This window comes from Heliconius melpomene, chromosome 13 (genome assembly GCF_056956725.1).
Source record: "Heliconius melpomene rosina isolate 202511_hmr_F chromosome 13, ASM5695672v1, whole genome shotgun sequence".
NCBI classification, from domain to species: Eukaryota; Metazoa; Arthropoda; class Insecta; order Lepidoptera; family Nymphalidae; genus Heliconius; species Heliconius melpomene.
The window spans coordinates 12065519-12081818 of NC_140401.1; the positions used below are offsets into that span (position 1 = coordinate 12065519).

Here is a 16300-nt window from a genome sequence, read left to right on the forward strand (position 1 = left end):
CACTCTTCTATTTATTTGTTCAAATCTGAACTTAACCTCAAGTTTCACCCAATTATTGGAACACTCATCTCTATTAACAGTTTAATTTACAATAAATCTTTGATTAATCCAATATAAAGGCAAATATAACGGGGATTTCATCAGAATAGTAAATGAGGATGGAAAATTATGAGCCGATGAGCTTTTATTCCAAATTGGTGGAGTGGAACGGAATTAATGGCAGGTTTTGGATCCCCTCTCTTACTCCCCTGTACTAATCAAGCGAGAACCAACGACCACTAGCTAAGGGTTGTCGGCCATCTTACTTATAATATTATAAATGTAAAAAATTGTGAATATGTATGTTTGTCGGTGTTGAGTTACGCTACTCAATACGCAATGCCTCGTAAATTCGGCAGAAAGTAGAGAACGGAAGTGTCTTAATACTAGGTTCATAGATTTCCTCTATCTATTTTATTATGTGCGGGATACAGGGCAAAACTAAAAAAAAAAATAGTTTTGAAATATACTGTACCGAGCATTAGGAGTGACCACGACGTATTATCATTTCAGATTTTTTTTTTAAATTCACCATCTATCCTGCATATAGTAGGATAGGGTCTTTATATGAGGGAATCAACAATTAACTATTTCTAAAGGCCACCTACCATAAAGTACAAAATAATATATAGCGCTATGAATTTACTGGATGTAATTATTATTCGGTGCTTTAATGAAAACGTTGAAAGTTACAACAATTTTCATGTAAAATGATGAGCTGTCGGAATGCTGTGAATTTAAAATCAATATTAAAATTTAGAAATGTTTCTATTCAAAAGATATTTTGCGTAAAAAGAAAGTATTTTTTAGTTCTTCATTGTATCCTGCATTTTATGGGACAGGCAGAAGGAACCTAATGTTAAGACGCCCAAATCTAGGGCTAATGCGTTTAGAGTGGCGGTACTCCACCAGCGCGAGGAAGTGAAATAATTCACCGATGAAGCCCTCAGTTGTCGCGTTTACAGTCAGACGTTGGCCGCAGCACCACGGCGATCTCAAGCAATGGAGTAAATAAATCATACCATTAATAAGTGAATTCCTCCACTAAACCCGCAACGTCTCAAAAATTGGTCGATGCGTGGAGAACGGAATGTCTTAAATACTAGGTTTCTTCTGCTTACCTTGCTGTATGCGCTAAAAATGCCAAATAGTGTATCATAATGAATAATTCTAATGAAAATGAGGTAAGAAATCTTTTTAGAGGTCTATATGTTCACAATAAAACAAAATCCTTTAATTTACCTTTACAACTCCGAACTAAAGCAATATGTGGTCACGATAAATATAAGTACGGACAGTTGGCATAAAGAACTTGCTAGTACAGCCAGCAGTTTAAATTAATATGACAAATTTTGGCAACAACTTGTAATATTTTAAGGATAACAAACAGAAACTAGTGATAAATTACTTAATTATACATATTTTGCTTAAAACAGTCAGTGTCACGTCGCGTGATTTAATGTTAATTTTTTCCGTTATTTTTTTTTTATTTAATCATAATTGTGCTTAAGGGCAAATGGAATCCATAATCATTTTATACAATATTTTAAATATTTTTTTGTTACTTTAGCAAAAAAATCTGTAAAAAATATTATAATTAATCTTTTTTTAATTTAATAGCAGAAATTTTGACTACACATTTTTATTCTTCTTCTTTGTCGTTTCGCTCTTGACAGAGCGGTCGTGGTCGTCTTTTTTAAAGGATGGTGGTGCACTACACAGTCCGATGCCATTCTACGCGGTTGACTGTCTGCCTGGTGCACTCGTAGAGAGGGTCATTGAGGACAGCCTTCACTTGGTCTGTCCATCGCATGGCGGATCTACCGCGTGGCCTGCTACCCTCAACTTTTCCTTGAATCACATGGCGATCTAAATTATCATACTTTTTATTCCATTAGGTCATGAAATGTCGGGCTACATTAAAATGTCAGTAATGTCAGTCTTACAGGTTAAAATTAATCATGCAATACTTTTTATGCTAACCCTACCAGTTTCACTGAATCGGCAGACCGCAGACCTGTTAACTGCGACTTGCACGTAGTAAAATTGCACTGTATAACGAATACATTGGTAATATACATAATGTATTTGGATATTTTTGTGTTTCAATTAAACGAAACCGTTCACTCGAATATTATCGTATCAATGTTCCATAGATAACAATATAATTATTAACAAGTACAAAATTATAAAAGACTAGCGGATGCGCGCAGCTTCGCTTGCTTATTTAGTGGTGAATTCTAATAAACCATGAAACACGTGTTCAATTAAGTATTTTTAAGAGTCTCAATTTCAAATTTTATAAAAATCGGTGGCGATTTAAAGATTTTTCCATACAAACTTTCAACACCTTATTTACACCCTTAAGGGGAGAATTCTAAAAAACCACGAAATACGTGTTCAATTAAGTACTTTTAAGAATCTAAATTTCAAATTTTATAAAAATCGGTGCCAATTTAAATTTTTCTCCATACAAACTTTCAACCCGTATTTCACCCCTTTAGGGTTAAAATTTTTCAAAATCCCTTCTTAGTGGATGTCCAGATTACAAAAGTAAACATTTATCTAAATTTCACGTTTCTACGCACAGCGGTTACGGCTGTGCGCGCGTCTTACCTCAGTCAGTGAGGACAAGCCCTTTTATATATATAGATTACACTGGAAGAAATAAATTATTTTATTTTTTCTGCTTTGGAAAGAGAAAGCGCGACGTTGAGTTCCGATACTCAACGCGTATTGTCTCGAATTTGGGAGAATAGTGGAGTGTCTGGACACTAGGCTTAAAAACTGGAGAAAACTGTATCTAAAGTTATTTTACAGTGTAAGAATTTATATCTACGCTAATAGTTTGGTTTAATTTTGAAAATAGATTATTTAAAATACTATTATATTTGTAGATATTATGGACAATTTCATTTTTATTCACGTTTAAATGCAAAGCTCTGTTGTTTTAACAATTCGTTATTGGAAAATTTTGTATAACAGTCTATAAGTAAAACATGGATTAAAAATATTATAAATATGCTGTCATCGAGACAAACGTTAGGTTGAAAAAAACTTAATAACTAGAAACGTTACTCAATTGGCAATGATTCAAAAATTCGGCGAAAAGTGGGGTGGAGTAGAAGTGTCTTAATGAGAAACATTTTTTTTTTAATATTAGACGCCCAGATTCCCTATGCCTATCCTGATATGGAATATATATTGTTGAGATACACTGTGAAGCTAAGCTAAGGAAAACATTTTAATCACACAATAAATAATTGACAGAACACGACGTTAAGTTCCGCCACGTAATATTCTTTTTGTAAATAGGGCTTTAAGTGGGAAATAGGGCTTTAAGTTCCCTATGCCTATCCTATATATGGGATACAGCGAAGCTGTAAAAACAACAACACAGTTATACAATACAGATTAACACTAGAAGTGCCGAAGATTGAGACCCCCCTTGAACCGCCGTCGTGACAAATTTGTCCCATTCTACTTATTATGTTGATTTATGGTATAATACAAAAAAATATTATTAAAATAATTCGTAAAATATGTAGATCATCTTTAATGATCAATTTTTGTTCTTTAACACACATAAAAGTACCAAAAAACCAAACACAAAGAAAGAATCAAATATTTCAAATACGTTCTAAGGTCGTGACAACTAACTGAATAACTCTTACAAAATTATAAGTTATTGAAATTAGTTAATATTATTATTAGGCCAAGTAATGCATTAATATATTCTTCATCAGTGATACATCACAGATGATTTATAACATTGCATAGTAATGGCTCAAGAATTCGGCGGAAAATGCCAGCGGAGTGCATAGCACTAGGTTCCCAGGTTGCCTCCACCTAGCCTAAAATTGCCCACATTTGGTATCGATTGTTTTTCTAAAATTCAAGCCTAGCTTAGTCATCCTTTCATCTGATACCTCACTTGAACTAGCGGCAAAATTTAGTATTGACACCAATTTTACCCCACTTTTCAGGCTATTATTTTTTAAGATTTATGCATAAATGTATAGTTTTCAGATTTTTTCCTGTACTAGTACTACATGTAGATACTAACTGCCAAATTTCATTATTCTAAGTTAACTGAAAGTACCTTATTAATTTGATTCCCTTTATAGTGTCGAAATACACGTTTTTTACTATGTAAATGGTCATATCTTTTTTTAAGCGTGCTTTTTCAGGAAATCAAGGGACTGTAGATCGTCATATAGTTGATATTCATATACTCATATGAATATTAACTCGATTTCTCCAAGCGTTCCTGAGATAAAGGCAAAGACAGCCGGATGGACAAAAAATGATCTTATAAGGGTTTTTTTCCCTTAAAAGCTATAGAACCCTAAAAACTTAGGTATTGACTGCTAAACCTACTATTCAATTTTTTTCCGCCCCCGCATCGTCCTTTCACCTCCACCTCGTCCCCGAGGCATGAAAATATGTCAAATTATGCCCTCAAATAATAAAATAATAATGGCGGGACAAAAATGACCCAGCGGCAGTTCTAGGTAAATCTAATTTTTTTTCAAAAAGTATGACTGCTATAAAATTATTTATATTTTTAATTAAATAAAGGTGTAAAATTGGTAATAGTCAAAAAGTTTCATCTACATAAATTAACAAATAAAAAAGTTATAAACAATCAACCTTGCGTTTGGGATAAAAATGGGACGGCGGCGCTTCTAGTGTTAATTATACTCGTATTATTATTCGAAGCGGAAAAGAAGAAGATCGATACCATGGAGATGTGGTGCTGGAGGAAGATGCTCGGGATATCGTGGACAGAGTTCCGTTCCTATGTGTCCATACTCCAAGAACTTGGCATCAAAGAGCGACTATCAGCTCTTGTAGAAACCCGCATGCTTAAGTTTTTCGGTCACATCTCCAGAAAAGGAAACGACTCCATAGAGCGACTCGTGGTGCAAGGCAGAGTAAATGGTACCAGACCAAGAGGTAAATCACCCATGCGATGGACTGACCAAGTAAAATCAGCTGTGGGCGGTAGATTGCATGAGTGCACTAGAATGGCGACCAACAGAAGGAAATGGCGTGAAACTGTGGCAAGAATAACAAAAGCCAAAAATGTGACTACGTGATGGCCACGACCGCTCTGTCAAGAGCGTAACGACTGAGAAGAAGATGAAGAATTATTATTCATACAACAATTAAGTATATTTAAATTGGTATAGTTGAAAATCTGAATGAAATTTGGAATAAATAATTTTATTAAAGGCAAATTGGAAGTGAATTATAATATTATAAATGAATACTGACCGAATACTCAGAAAAATATAATAATGAAGTAAATGTAGCACAAAAATATTTCTGAATTATATAATTTCTGTGCCTCATAATATACAAAAGTAGATAAAACATTTCCCAAAGTAAGCAGCTGTCGAAACTTTATAAAGATAGCGATAAGTGATAAGAAAAAAAATCCTTTGAGCATATCTCTGTTAGGAGACTCACGAACAAGCTACAACTTTAGTATTGTTGTTTTAGCATCAACAATCATGACCAAATACGATTTATTAATAAATATATAGGTATCTACTGATATTTCTAAAATGTTATCCCACATTTTTATAATATGTATAAAAAAGATGTAGCGCGCGACATGAACCCGCTCGTTTAGTAAATTTAAAAAAGTGAGATGTCACCGTGGCGCAACGGTTGTGAGTTCGATTCCGATTCGAGGGAATTGAATCCAATATTTAAAAAAAAACAATATCAGAATTCATTCTGTTGAAAGTAACGGAAGTGTCTTAATGGGAAACAGAGTGTTTCACGTTTCTGTTTGAATTGAACCCAAATACGTCGTGTTTACAGTTTACAAAAATTAAATAAATTTATATATAACATATTTTTATTTTTCCTCACTAGCAAACTTTAACTTAAAAAAAACTATTATACAACCGTGAAGCGGAACATGATAAATATGTTACTATACTGTATGTTGATTTCCTTATATAGTAGGGGTAAGAATAAAAGTTTCTTACTCCAATCTGAGAGCATATAGATAAGCAGTGTACTTTTCTCTATAAAGTAACTGGACCTTACTTTTATTTACGACCAAATTTAGGAAATATACATAAAAGTGATAAAAAGGAAGAAAATATACCAATGTATATCATAAATAGTGTCAGTGAGAATTATTGTGGAGTACAACCTGAAAATGCCCGTGAAGAACGGGAGTAAAACAGTCCTCCAACATAGCGATACTGGCCTAATCCTAGTACCTCTTCGCTCACTCTCTACGTGACTAGATTTTTCAATGTAATTTTATATAACTATGATATTTTTAGATACACATATTTGTCAATTATAATTATTTTATATAATTATAATTAACAAGTATGTAGGTATATATAAAATATCTCTAATAAGTAATGTATAAGATTAACACATGTTAATAAATCTCGTTTAGGCGTTTATAAAATAAAGTAAAATTTAAATAAGGAAGAAAATAAAATCAGATATTGTCTTGGCACCAGTATTCAAGGAATAAAAAAACTGATAGTAACTCTTTCACCTCGTCCACAATCATCAATTATATGATCGTGAAATATTACTAACAAAACACATTTAGTATGACAAGGTATTAAAAAGAAAAGAAAATTGAGCGGAAAGTGGGTAACGGAGTGTTGGGTACATTAGGTTCCCTATGTCCTGTTATTGGGAAAAAGAATATAAACATAAACGGTAAAGCTTTCTTTACCGTCTTTGTTTTTTACTAACACAATTTTTTAGATTTTAGCTATTAAATTCCTTTTAGAAATTCACCTAAAACCGTCACTCACGTACAGAAACTACTAAAATCTATTACAAGTGTAGAGAGCAAGCTATAACAAATTCAGGTGCTGAATATGGCACACGTTGAAAATTCTAATTCAATTGGAAACATTTTGAGTCAACGATATTTGTATGTAATCTAAAGGAATATCTAGCTTAAGTTACAATTTTTTGTATAAAATTTATTTAGAGAGAACTAAATAATAGTTTAAAAAAAAAAAAAATTGTTGTGATGTTTTGTGAATTAAACGCGGCGTTGATTTCCGCGACTCAAAACGCAATGCCTCCAGAATTCGATGGAAAATGAGGAAATGGAGTGTAAAAACACAAGGTTCCCTGTGCCTACCCTGCTATATAACCGGTTAAAATCATGTTCAAAGTGTCTGTTACAAACATACATAGATACGACAGAAGTAGAAAAATCGTGTTAAAAAAGAAAATATCGTCCTATCTTTTCATTCTTCATTTCAATTTCTAACAATGAAATGTCTCTATGAAAAATGCGCACATTTAATAGAGACCGAAACGCGGCCGCGCACGCTTAAATTTGATGTTATATTATACGCAAATTATACGAGATCTTTACATAAATTGTAGCCTATGTGTTATTGTGGTATATAAGCTATATTATTATAAAGTTTCATCGAAATTAATTCAGTAGTTTTTGCATGAATAGTTTATAGTGTTAAGACGGTTCCCTGCTCTTCGTCCAATTTTCGAGACATTCGAGTGGCAGAACTCCCTGAGAGAGTGCTGCCCTTCGCCTTATTACCAGATGTCGTAAAAGAAAACAATTCACTCTCTAACTGAGAATCGAAAAATTACAAATTTCAAATAAGATGTTCCAGTAAAAAGATTTCTAACAGAACTACCGCCATTACATATGCAATGCACACGTGATAGCATATTCAGGTAAGGAATTTCGTATGAAAATCCTAATTTTGAAATTCGATAGATATTGAATCTATTTCACCTGTCGCGAAAGTATGGAGCTAATATTTTGTGAATTTCCAATTTTGGGCCATTTTTCAAGTTCGACGTTATTAAAACGTACAGTTGATTGATAAATGAAAAGAAATGATTGGTAGGTTAATTTTGTTTTATACGATGACGTTAAAAATATTTTTAAAACATAATAATGATTAACTTCTGTTTTCAGAGATATCAATTATTATTTAATTGATTTTGTTATTAAATAATGTATTTCTAATTTTTTCATTATTTATTTATTTTGTTGATAAGATTTCCACTCGGGGAAATGAATAATTTCATATTTTCATTCTCACTCAGGTAAAGCTTAGCGTCGAGTTCTGTCACTCAGCACACAATGCCTCCATAATTCGGCGGAAAATGGTGAACGGAAGTGTTTTAATGGGGACGGAGTGTCAAACTCTAGGCTTCTAAGTTTCCTCTGCCTACCCTCCTAAGTACTGGATACAGGGTGAAATTAAAAAAGATAATTGAATAAGGAATCCTCGTCAAACCGGCCTTACTCTAATAATATATTGTATACTAACAAGAATTATGTCATGTTGTCGTCCTTCGCACTGGGGGACCAATCTGTCGGTGCTGTGACAGCGGATAAATTGTACGTATTTTTTCTGCCATGCCAGTGGACTCATTTTCAAAATATTTTACGTTTTGAAAAAAAAAGTTATTATATTAAATTATGATTGTCTCCAATATATATTTTTCTAAATCAATGTTTTCTTTTATATATTCGTTAAATTTACAATCCTCTAGAATTCAACCGAGAATGGTGTACGGAAATATCTTAATTGAAACAAAGTGTCTTAACACTAGGTCCCCAGATCGCCTTTGTGCGGGAGACAGCTAAAAAATAAATAAATAAATACCATCGTATTGTTATTATTATTCTACATTATCTAGTCATTGTTCTTTATGCTGTTCTAAGATCTTATTAATACGTACATCAATTTTACTAGTAGTACTAACGCCGTGACCTATTTTCTCCTAAGATAATAATGTTACAATATTTTTAAATGTTCATCTTTTAAGATATATTTTAATTTACCAATCTCGTACGAATATTGGCATCTCTTCTTCAACTTTATAGACATAAAGCAGGGTAGGCAGTGGAAACATAATGCCAATACACTTCGTTCTCCACTTTAGCTACACAGCTTCACGCTGTATCCCGTACACAGCAGAGTAGGCGGAGGGAACATAGTGTTAACACACTCCGTTCTCTCCGTTCCTTCACTATGCGAGATAATACAAAAAACTGAAAATAAAACATTAAATATTAACTTAACAATCCCACAAAGCCTCGATATTCATGTATAACAATATGAACTTCCTTTACATTTCATCCGGGCCGGTCCCAACTTTTAATATACGCATATAACACGGCAATGCATTATGTATGTATGTCACGAGGTTTGACCAAATACGACAAGATTTATTATTCATATATTCACCCCATACCTGGTACGCCGGAAGTCCCATCACAAACATGTAAAATCTTATACTAACTTGTTCCAATAATATTTTTTGTATAATTTTTTTGTGATTGTGCTCAATATTTATTATATTTTGCTTATAGGAAGTATAGTATATATAAAAAATAGCTTTTTACGTGAGGCTTCTCCCCCGTTCAACCAATCAAAGTATTCACTTTTATAATATCTGTCCTTATAAAATTTAGTTACATCTTTAATCAGTTTCCGTTGTTCACGTATGAATTAACTCAACTTAAGTGCCACTCTACGTGCAATGTTTTGAAACTTGGATGGAGAATGAGGAACGCAGTGTCTTACCACTAGGTTCCTTGCGCCTATTCTGCTATGCAGAAAAAAGCGTGACGCTGCAAACAAAACATAATATGATTGCTTAAAAAACAGTTTAATATGGTTAATCGTGGTTAAAATATTTTTTACTACAATTATTGTACTTATTGTACTTGGTACACATAAAATTTCGTACATACATAAAATTTCATGTGAAAATATAATGAAAATTCATGACGAACTGTCATTTATTTTTATTGACCATGTCTTGAGAGCCTGGAGCCTGCACGTCTTAGCGAGACATATCGAAATAGCTCTGTAAGAATGTACGGCTTAATTGGTTAGAACGTTTGGATGGTTTTTAAATGAGGCTTCGAATCCCAGTCCGATTTCTATTCCACAGCGGTGCGTGTGGAATAGAGTGCCTTAACACTAGGCTTCTTTTGCCTACTCTGCTATAGGAGGGATACAGCATGCAGCTAAGAAATCAAACATAGTAAATTAAAAAATCGCTCAACTAATTATCATTTATATAATAATAAATTTCGAAATTTCAAAGGACATAATAAAATAAAACGTTCAAATTAAACGTATCTTGACTATTTTTCTCAAGTTTTCATCATAATACACGTGACGGCGTGAAAAAGGAAGCGTCATTTTGATTTTTGCGGAAATTTTATTAACTTTGCGTTATTTCAGAACCGTAAAGTAACAGGATGAGGTCGGATCTTCTTTATCCTGTGGCTCGAAATGAATACCTTATTATACGTACCGTCTTATTATTATTACTTTATTATTAAAATTTTGTCTATTGTATTTTCGTTACTAGCGTTACTTCGTTTGTGGTGACTTTAATGCATTAAATGGAAAATTTCATTTTTTGTATGAATTTCACCCTATATCCCGCACTTAGCAGACTAGAGAGAAGAAGGAAGAAGGGGGTTTTTTTTTGCAGGGTAAATCTTCGAAAGATATCCAATCTTTGGGGAGGACCAGATTATGTGGGATTTTACCGACTAAAACCCCTGCGTTTGCCGACTTCGACACTATTGGAGGACCCGGGAAATTGATAGAACCACGTCCGTAGCCCTCCTCAGATGACGCGCTCCTCAACGGAGCTCTCTTATAATTTAAAATTAATTCGACAATAGACCAGAATACCCTATTCTGGTTCTGGCGCAGATTTCCCATACTGCACACCAATGGTCTAATCTGATTCATCGACCAAAGACACCAGGACGATTGCCAAGCACACGTCCACGGTAACGCTGCCTTCTCTGCACTGCATATGGACTGGTAGAACTCAACACTGTGTTCAGAACTTAACAGAGCTAGAATATAAAAAAAAATCCCGAGTTTATCGAACTCACAACCATCGCCTTCACTGCCAAACACTATACCGTTGACACGACAGCTTCTGTATAATAATTTAATAAATTCATCCATATTAGCATATTTCATTATCCATATATCAATTTGCACACGCGAGTATGAAAGGATATAATGGTAAAATCTTATGTCTTTGTTCCGACACAAAAGCAAGGATTTGTGTAAAACTGGTTGATATGCAAACATATACGAAGATCCGAGGCGTTGTTAGAAATAAGCCGACATGTCATAGCGTCTTTATGAACTTTGTACTGACTTTATGTGAATTTAGTAAAGGTTTTATCATTAGTTTCGCGTTATAACTAGTATAATTCATAGTAGGTTAAGAGATCCCAGTGTCAAGACACTTTGTTCTCTACTTTCAATCCGAATAGATACATTGCGGGTTAAATGTGTGACAAAACAAGTAGTGAAATAATAAAAGTATAGGTAAGGCATAGGGAACCTAGTATCGGAGGAATGTAATAATAATATTTTCATTTCCTCAATATGCAATGCCACGAGAATTTGGCGGAAAGTCCGCACTGGGGAACTGAAATGTCTAAATGAGAATAAAGTGTCCTAATACTAGGTTCCCCCTGCATACTTTGCTTGGAACCTAAAAAAGAGCAACTTATCAAACAAATATATCAACTACTTAATAATAACGTAGGTAAGCCTTTAAAACTTTTAAATTTCCTTACAAGAACAAAGTCATCGTAGTCTCCATTTGGTAATATCATTATATTATATGATTCTAAATGAGCTTTCTGTAACAAACTTTTTCATTTTACTGCCAATGAATGTCGCCTGCTAAAGAGTTCCCTAAAGGTATTATAAAGATGTTGAGTTAATCAAATGTGCCCAACTTGGGAAGTAGCGGATTGAAAAGCAAAATTTTTGACTTTTGATCTTTTTATCAAATAATCAATTTATTATGGCTCATTTAGATATGCTAACTTCCATTCAGAATTTTTACTAATAGCGTCTGACGGTTGTGACCCATTTTCCCTGTTCGGGTTTCTACGCCTTTTATTCTTAAAAGGCGGCGGTGAGTTCGTCTCTTGAGTGGCGGAACATAACGCTGCGCTTTCTCTAGGTGTCAGAGCGATGAAACGAAATGATTAATTCCCCATGGAATTGAACCCACCCTCGTTTGGTTTACAGTTCAAGTATGCTAAAGAATATTGAAAAAAAAAGCTTTTTCCATGAACTCTATGTTCTCTTACATTCGAAAGAAATTTCATAAACAAAAATCTGTAGAACAATATTCTCTCTGAGAAAAAAAGGTCGACCAAAACAAAAACCATACATGGGATTGAAACCCCAACAGCACCTTTAATATTAAACGCGGTGACCTCAAAGGAATTTTGCTCTCACGAGGCCTTTCTATACATATATCATCTTAGTACAAGTTCTTATGATAGTATTTCCGTAAACATTGAAAAGATTTTTTCTTCTATAAAATTTATGTCTACACAAGAGTTAGTAATACAATTATTACTTACACTATAATTAGTATTATAAATATTATGCTAATTTGGTGTAACAATGACGTAATTACACTAACTTACACATACACTTACAGAAAATAAAAACTTATAAAAACTTAAATATGTGAATATGTGCGGAAACAAAAAGAATTTAGTGTCAAGGCTCTTTCGTTCCATAATTTCCGTATGAATCCGAGACATAGTACGTTGAGTGGCGGAACTTAACCTTGCAAATTGTCATACTAAGCGGAGAAGTGCAAATAATTTGTGGAATCAACCCCACAACCATTGCATTTAACACCACTGCGTGTGTGGTAAGTCAGGTGACATATTCCATGTATTTAGTGTGCCTTATCAGCTTAATTTTTTTACTCAAGAATTAACATATTTATATTGTAGGTACATGTCAATAAAATGCAAGTGGAGTCCCTGAATTTTAACCTACAGATGGGAATTCATTTCGGTAAGTAAAAAATTATATTCTTTATTTACGTGTGTGTTTATTTGAATGTGTGTAATGAACATATATATACTACACACATATTTTCGTTGAGAACTTAAGTAACAAAAATTCACGATATCTTTACCACTTACTAAAAAATTATCCCCGAAATTAAGTAATAAATTATAATTTAAAATGACTTTGTTTTTAACTTCCCCAAGCGATTACAATACAAAAACATGCCAGTGCGGATTCCCAACCTTTGCGCCCTTAATATTAACCGACCTCAAAGGGTCCAGTATCATATACCCACAAACGTGTCGACTTTGGCTTAGGTTAGGTTATACGTTGTACAGTTAATATTCTCTTTTGTATGTAAATGTAAATATATGTATGACTACAGTAGCCTAAGCTTGGTCAAAGGAAAATTATCTAGACCCATTTTTATAAATTTCTCTCAAGTCTTAAGATCGATCTTAAGTTGCCGTTTTCGTTCATAGATATATAATTTATGAATGAAAACGTCATCTCAGGATCGATCTCAAAATTATGCTATCAGAAGTCCTCAAGCTGTCTCAATGTAACATTTTTATTAAATTATATTTTATTAAATTTATTAAATTTAATTTCATTTTTTTATTTAGCTTAAAATATTTGTCGATAAATGAACTAAGATTAACTCGTTTACTAAACAAACACTTCAGCTTTATAATATTTGTATAGATTAGTAGAGGCATGTATAGAAAATCTAGTATAGATATATTATTTTTCGTTCTTCGTTCACTGTTCAGTTTTTGAAACATAGTGAGGCGGAACTTAACGCCGCGTTTTCTCTACCTAAGCGATAAAATGAAAAATTAATAATTTAATCTCAATTTCTCCCGGTCGAAGATTGAACCCCGGACAAACATTGAGAATAAAATAATCTCGTCGGTCACCCGACATGTGTCAGGATATCAAATAAATAAGCCAATATCGGTAGTACATCGGATTAAGGGTACCCTCATCAAGTTAGTTTGTATGTAAATGCGACATCGAAATCCTCTGTCTAGCTGGTGCGACATTTTAAGCATAACAATTTAAAGCCCGTCGTGGCCCTGAGGCGCAAAGTTGTGACTATAACGTGGTGGTTGTGGGTTCGATCCCAACTCAGGGGTTCCCACTCGGGGGGTGAGTTCCTCTACTCAACACGAAATGCTTCGAAAAAATCATTCCTCCGAGTGAACTTACTATATAAAAAGGCCATGTTTTTCTTAACCACTTTCTTAACAAATCATCAATTAAAAGCTTCATCCATCTACGAGTATTTACATCACTTCATATATACTAGCTTAGTGTAAATAAAAAGAGAACAACTGAAAAAAATTAGAAACAAACATAATAATAAAATAACCTAAGGCGGAGAGCCAGAACATTTATATGCAGATGTCGTACCGAACTCCAAGTTTTTCAATATTCACTACAATATATTTTATTGGTAAATTTCTTTTTGTTTTCGCCACGAATAGGGTATGCTCTCGCGAACGTTACGGCGGCGTATCGACGAACATGAGGTTGTTCTAATCATAATATATTTACTATGAATGAAAGAAGTCGATTTTTGTTGAAATTTCTCTTGTTTTAATGGTTTATATAAGTTATTAAATGATATTTTCTGGTAATTGTTTATATTATAATTATATTAAGTTATAACAGTATTTTCTTTTAGGTGATATTTTTTACTTCACTTTTTTAATTTTCTTTCAAATAACGGTGGCGGTGTTGAGTTCCGCTACTCAATACGCAATGCTCCGAGAATTCGCAGAAAATGGGGATCAGAAGTGTCCTAATAGAAAGGGAGTCTCTTAACACTAGCTTCCCAGGTTCCCTCTGCTTTGTGCGGGATACAGCGTGAAGAAAAAATATTATAAAACAAAAAGATAACTCAATTTCTTAACACATTTAATGAAAGTGCTTTACTTACGTTATTCTAAACTAGCTTTTCTCGGTTAAAAGTTTTAAAGCCAAGTTTGGACTGCGACAGAACTTTTACTATTCAAGTACTAACGTCAGACCTCAATTTCATTATATCTTTACTATGCGCACTAAAATATATCAGTCGTACATATATGAAGAAAAGATGCATAAATATAATAAACTTTTACCAGATCAAACTTTTAAGGTAAATATATTTATAATTCAGGTAATATTCATACATATATGCACTTTCATAGGAAGTAATATTTATTTAAACTTGTATGTAAAAATATATGTTTAGTTCATCCTACCACAGTGAGACAGCGTCTGACTGTAAACACGAACTCACAAAGGCCACGGTTGTGGATTCGAATCCCACTTGGGGGAAGGAAATATTTTAATATTTTCGTTACCTCGCTCTGGAAACGGCGTTAATTCCGTCATTCAACAAGCAATGCTTCATGAATTTAGTGGAAAGAGCGGAACGGACTGTCTTAACATTAGGTTCCCAGTTCCTGGAACTGGGAACAAGAACAGAGTGAAGCTAAACAAATATGTATATTGGCTATATACGATACAAAGCTTCACCCTAAGACATTACCCAAAAACAATCCTCATCCAAATAGGTCATGACCTAAGGACTACTTAGTAAAATCAATGAACATATTCATAAGTTCTAAGAACAGCGAGCAGAATGATGTCAGGCTAATATAAGAAAATGTATTAATACTTGTTTTTAATTATTAATCACTCACGAAATTAAAAATATTAAGGTCATAAAAGAAAAATGTAACAGGATTTGTACCCGTATTAACGATATTTTTTGTCTTTATAATATACTTTCTAAGCAAAGTAAGTAAACTGTAAATACGTGAGTAAAAAGTATAATAAGAAAAAAATACATATTTCTTTAAGTTTATACAATTATTTTGTAGACATCCCTTCCATATATTTTTGTCCTAATAGTAGGACAGGTCCAATGTCTTGCTACTTAGGAGCGTAATCATTAAATGGGCCGTAAAAGGGCCTCCGACTTTTGACCGACTTTGGCTTCGGGTTCACTTCCCGGGTTAAGTACTATATTTTGAATGGTTGACCGCATTTACAGCTGTGTTTGATGTATTATTTTAGTAATTATATTAAATGAAAATTCCATCAAGATTATACTACAATGAATTACTAAACTAAAAAAAATAACTTTTAAAAACAGCCAGTAAGGCCGCCTATCGTTGTGGGTTCGATTCCCACTCGAGGACAAATGGTATATTTAATATTTTCCTTTCCTGTCTCTGCCTCCGCAATGCCTCCAGAATTCGTCGGAAAGTGGGAAACGGAGTGTCTTAACACTAGGTTACCATGTTCCCTCTGCCTACCTATGTGCGTAATGCAGCATTAAGCTAAAAAAATTAAATAAGAAATATTAATCTTAGATTATAATATATCTTAGATATAGG

General features: G+C 33.4%; 2 protein-coding genes across 2 annotated transcripts in view; both read left to right on the forward strand.

Annotated features, from left to right (window-relative positions):
- The window catches only part of LOC146532984 (uncharacterized), a 123322-nt gene that overhangs the window by 58012 nt on the left and 49010 nt on the right, over nt 1-16300 (forward strand). The window lies entirely within an intron of this gene.
- On the forward strand, nt 4785-5141 carry LOC146532985 (uncharacterized). The gene has a single exon (XM_085196314.1). The coding sequence runs from the start codon at nt 4785-4787 to the stop codon at nt 5139-5141; it is 357 nt and encodes a 118-aa protein (XP_085052440.1).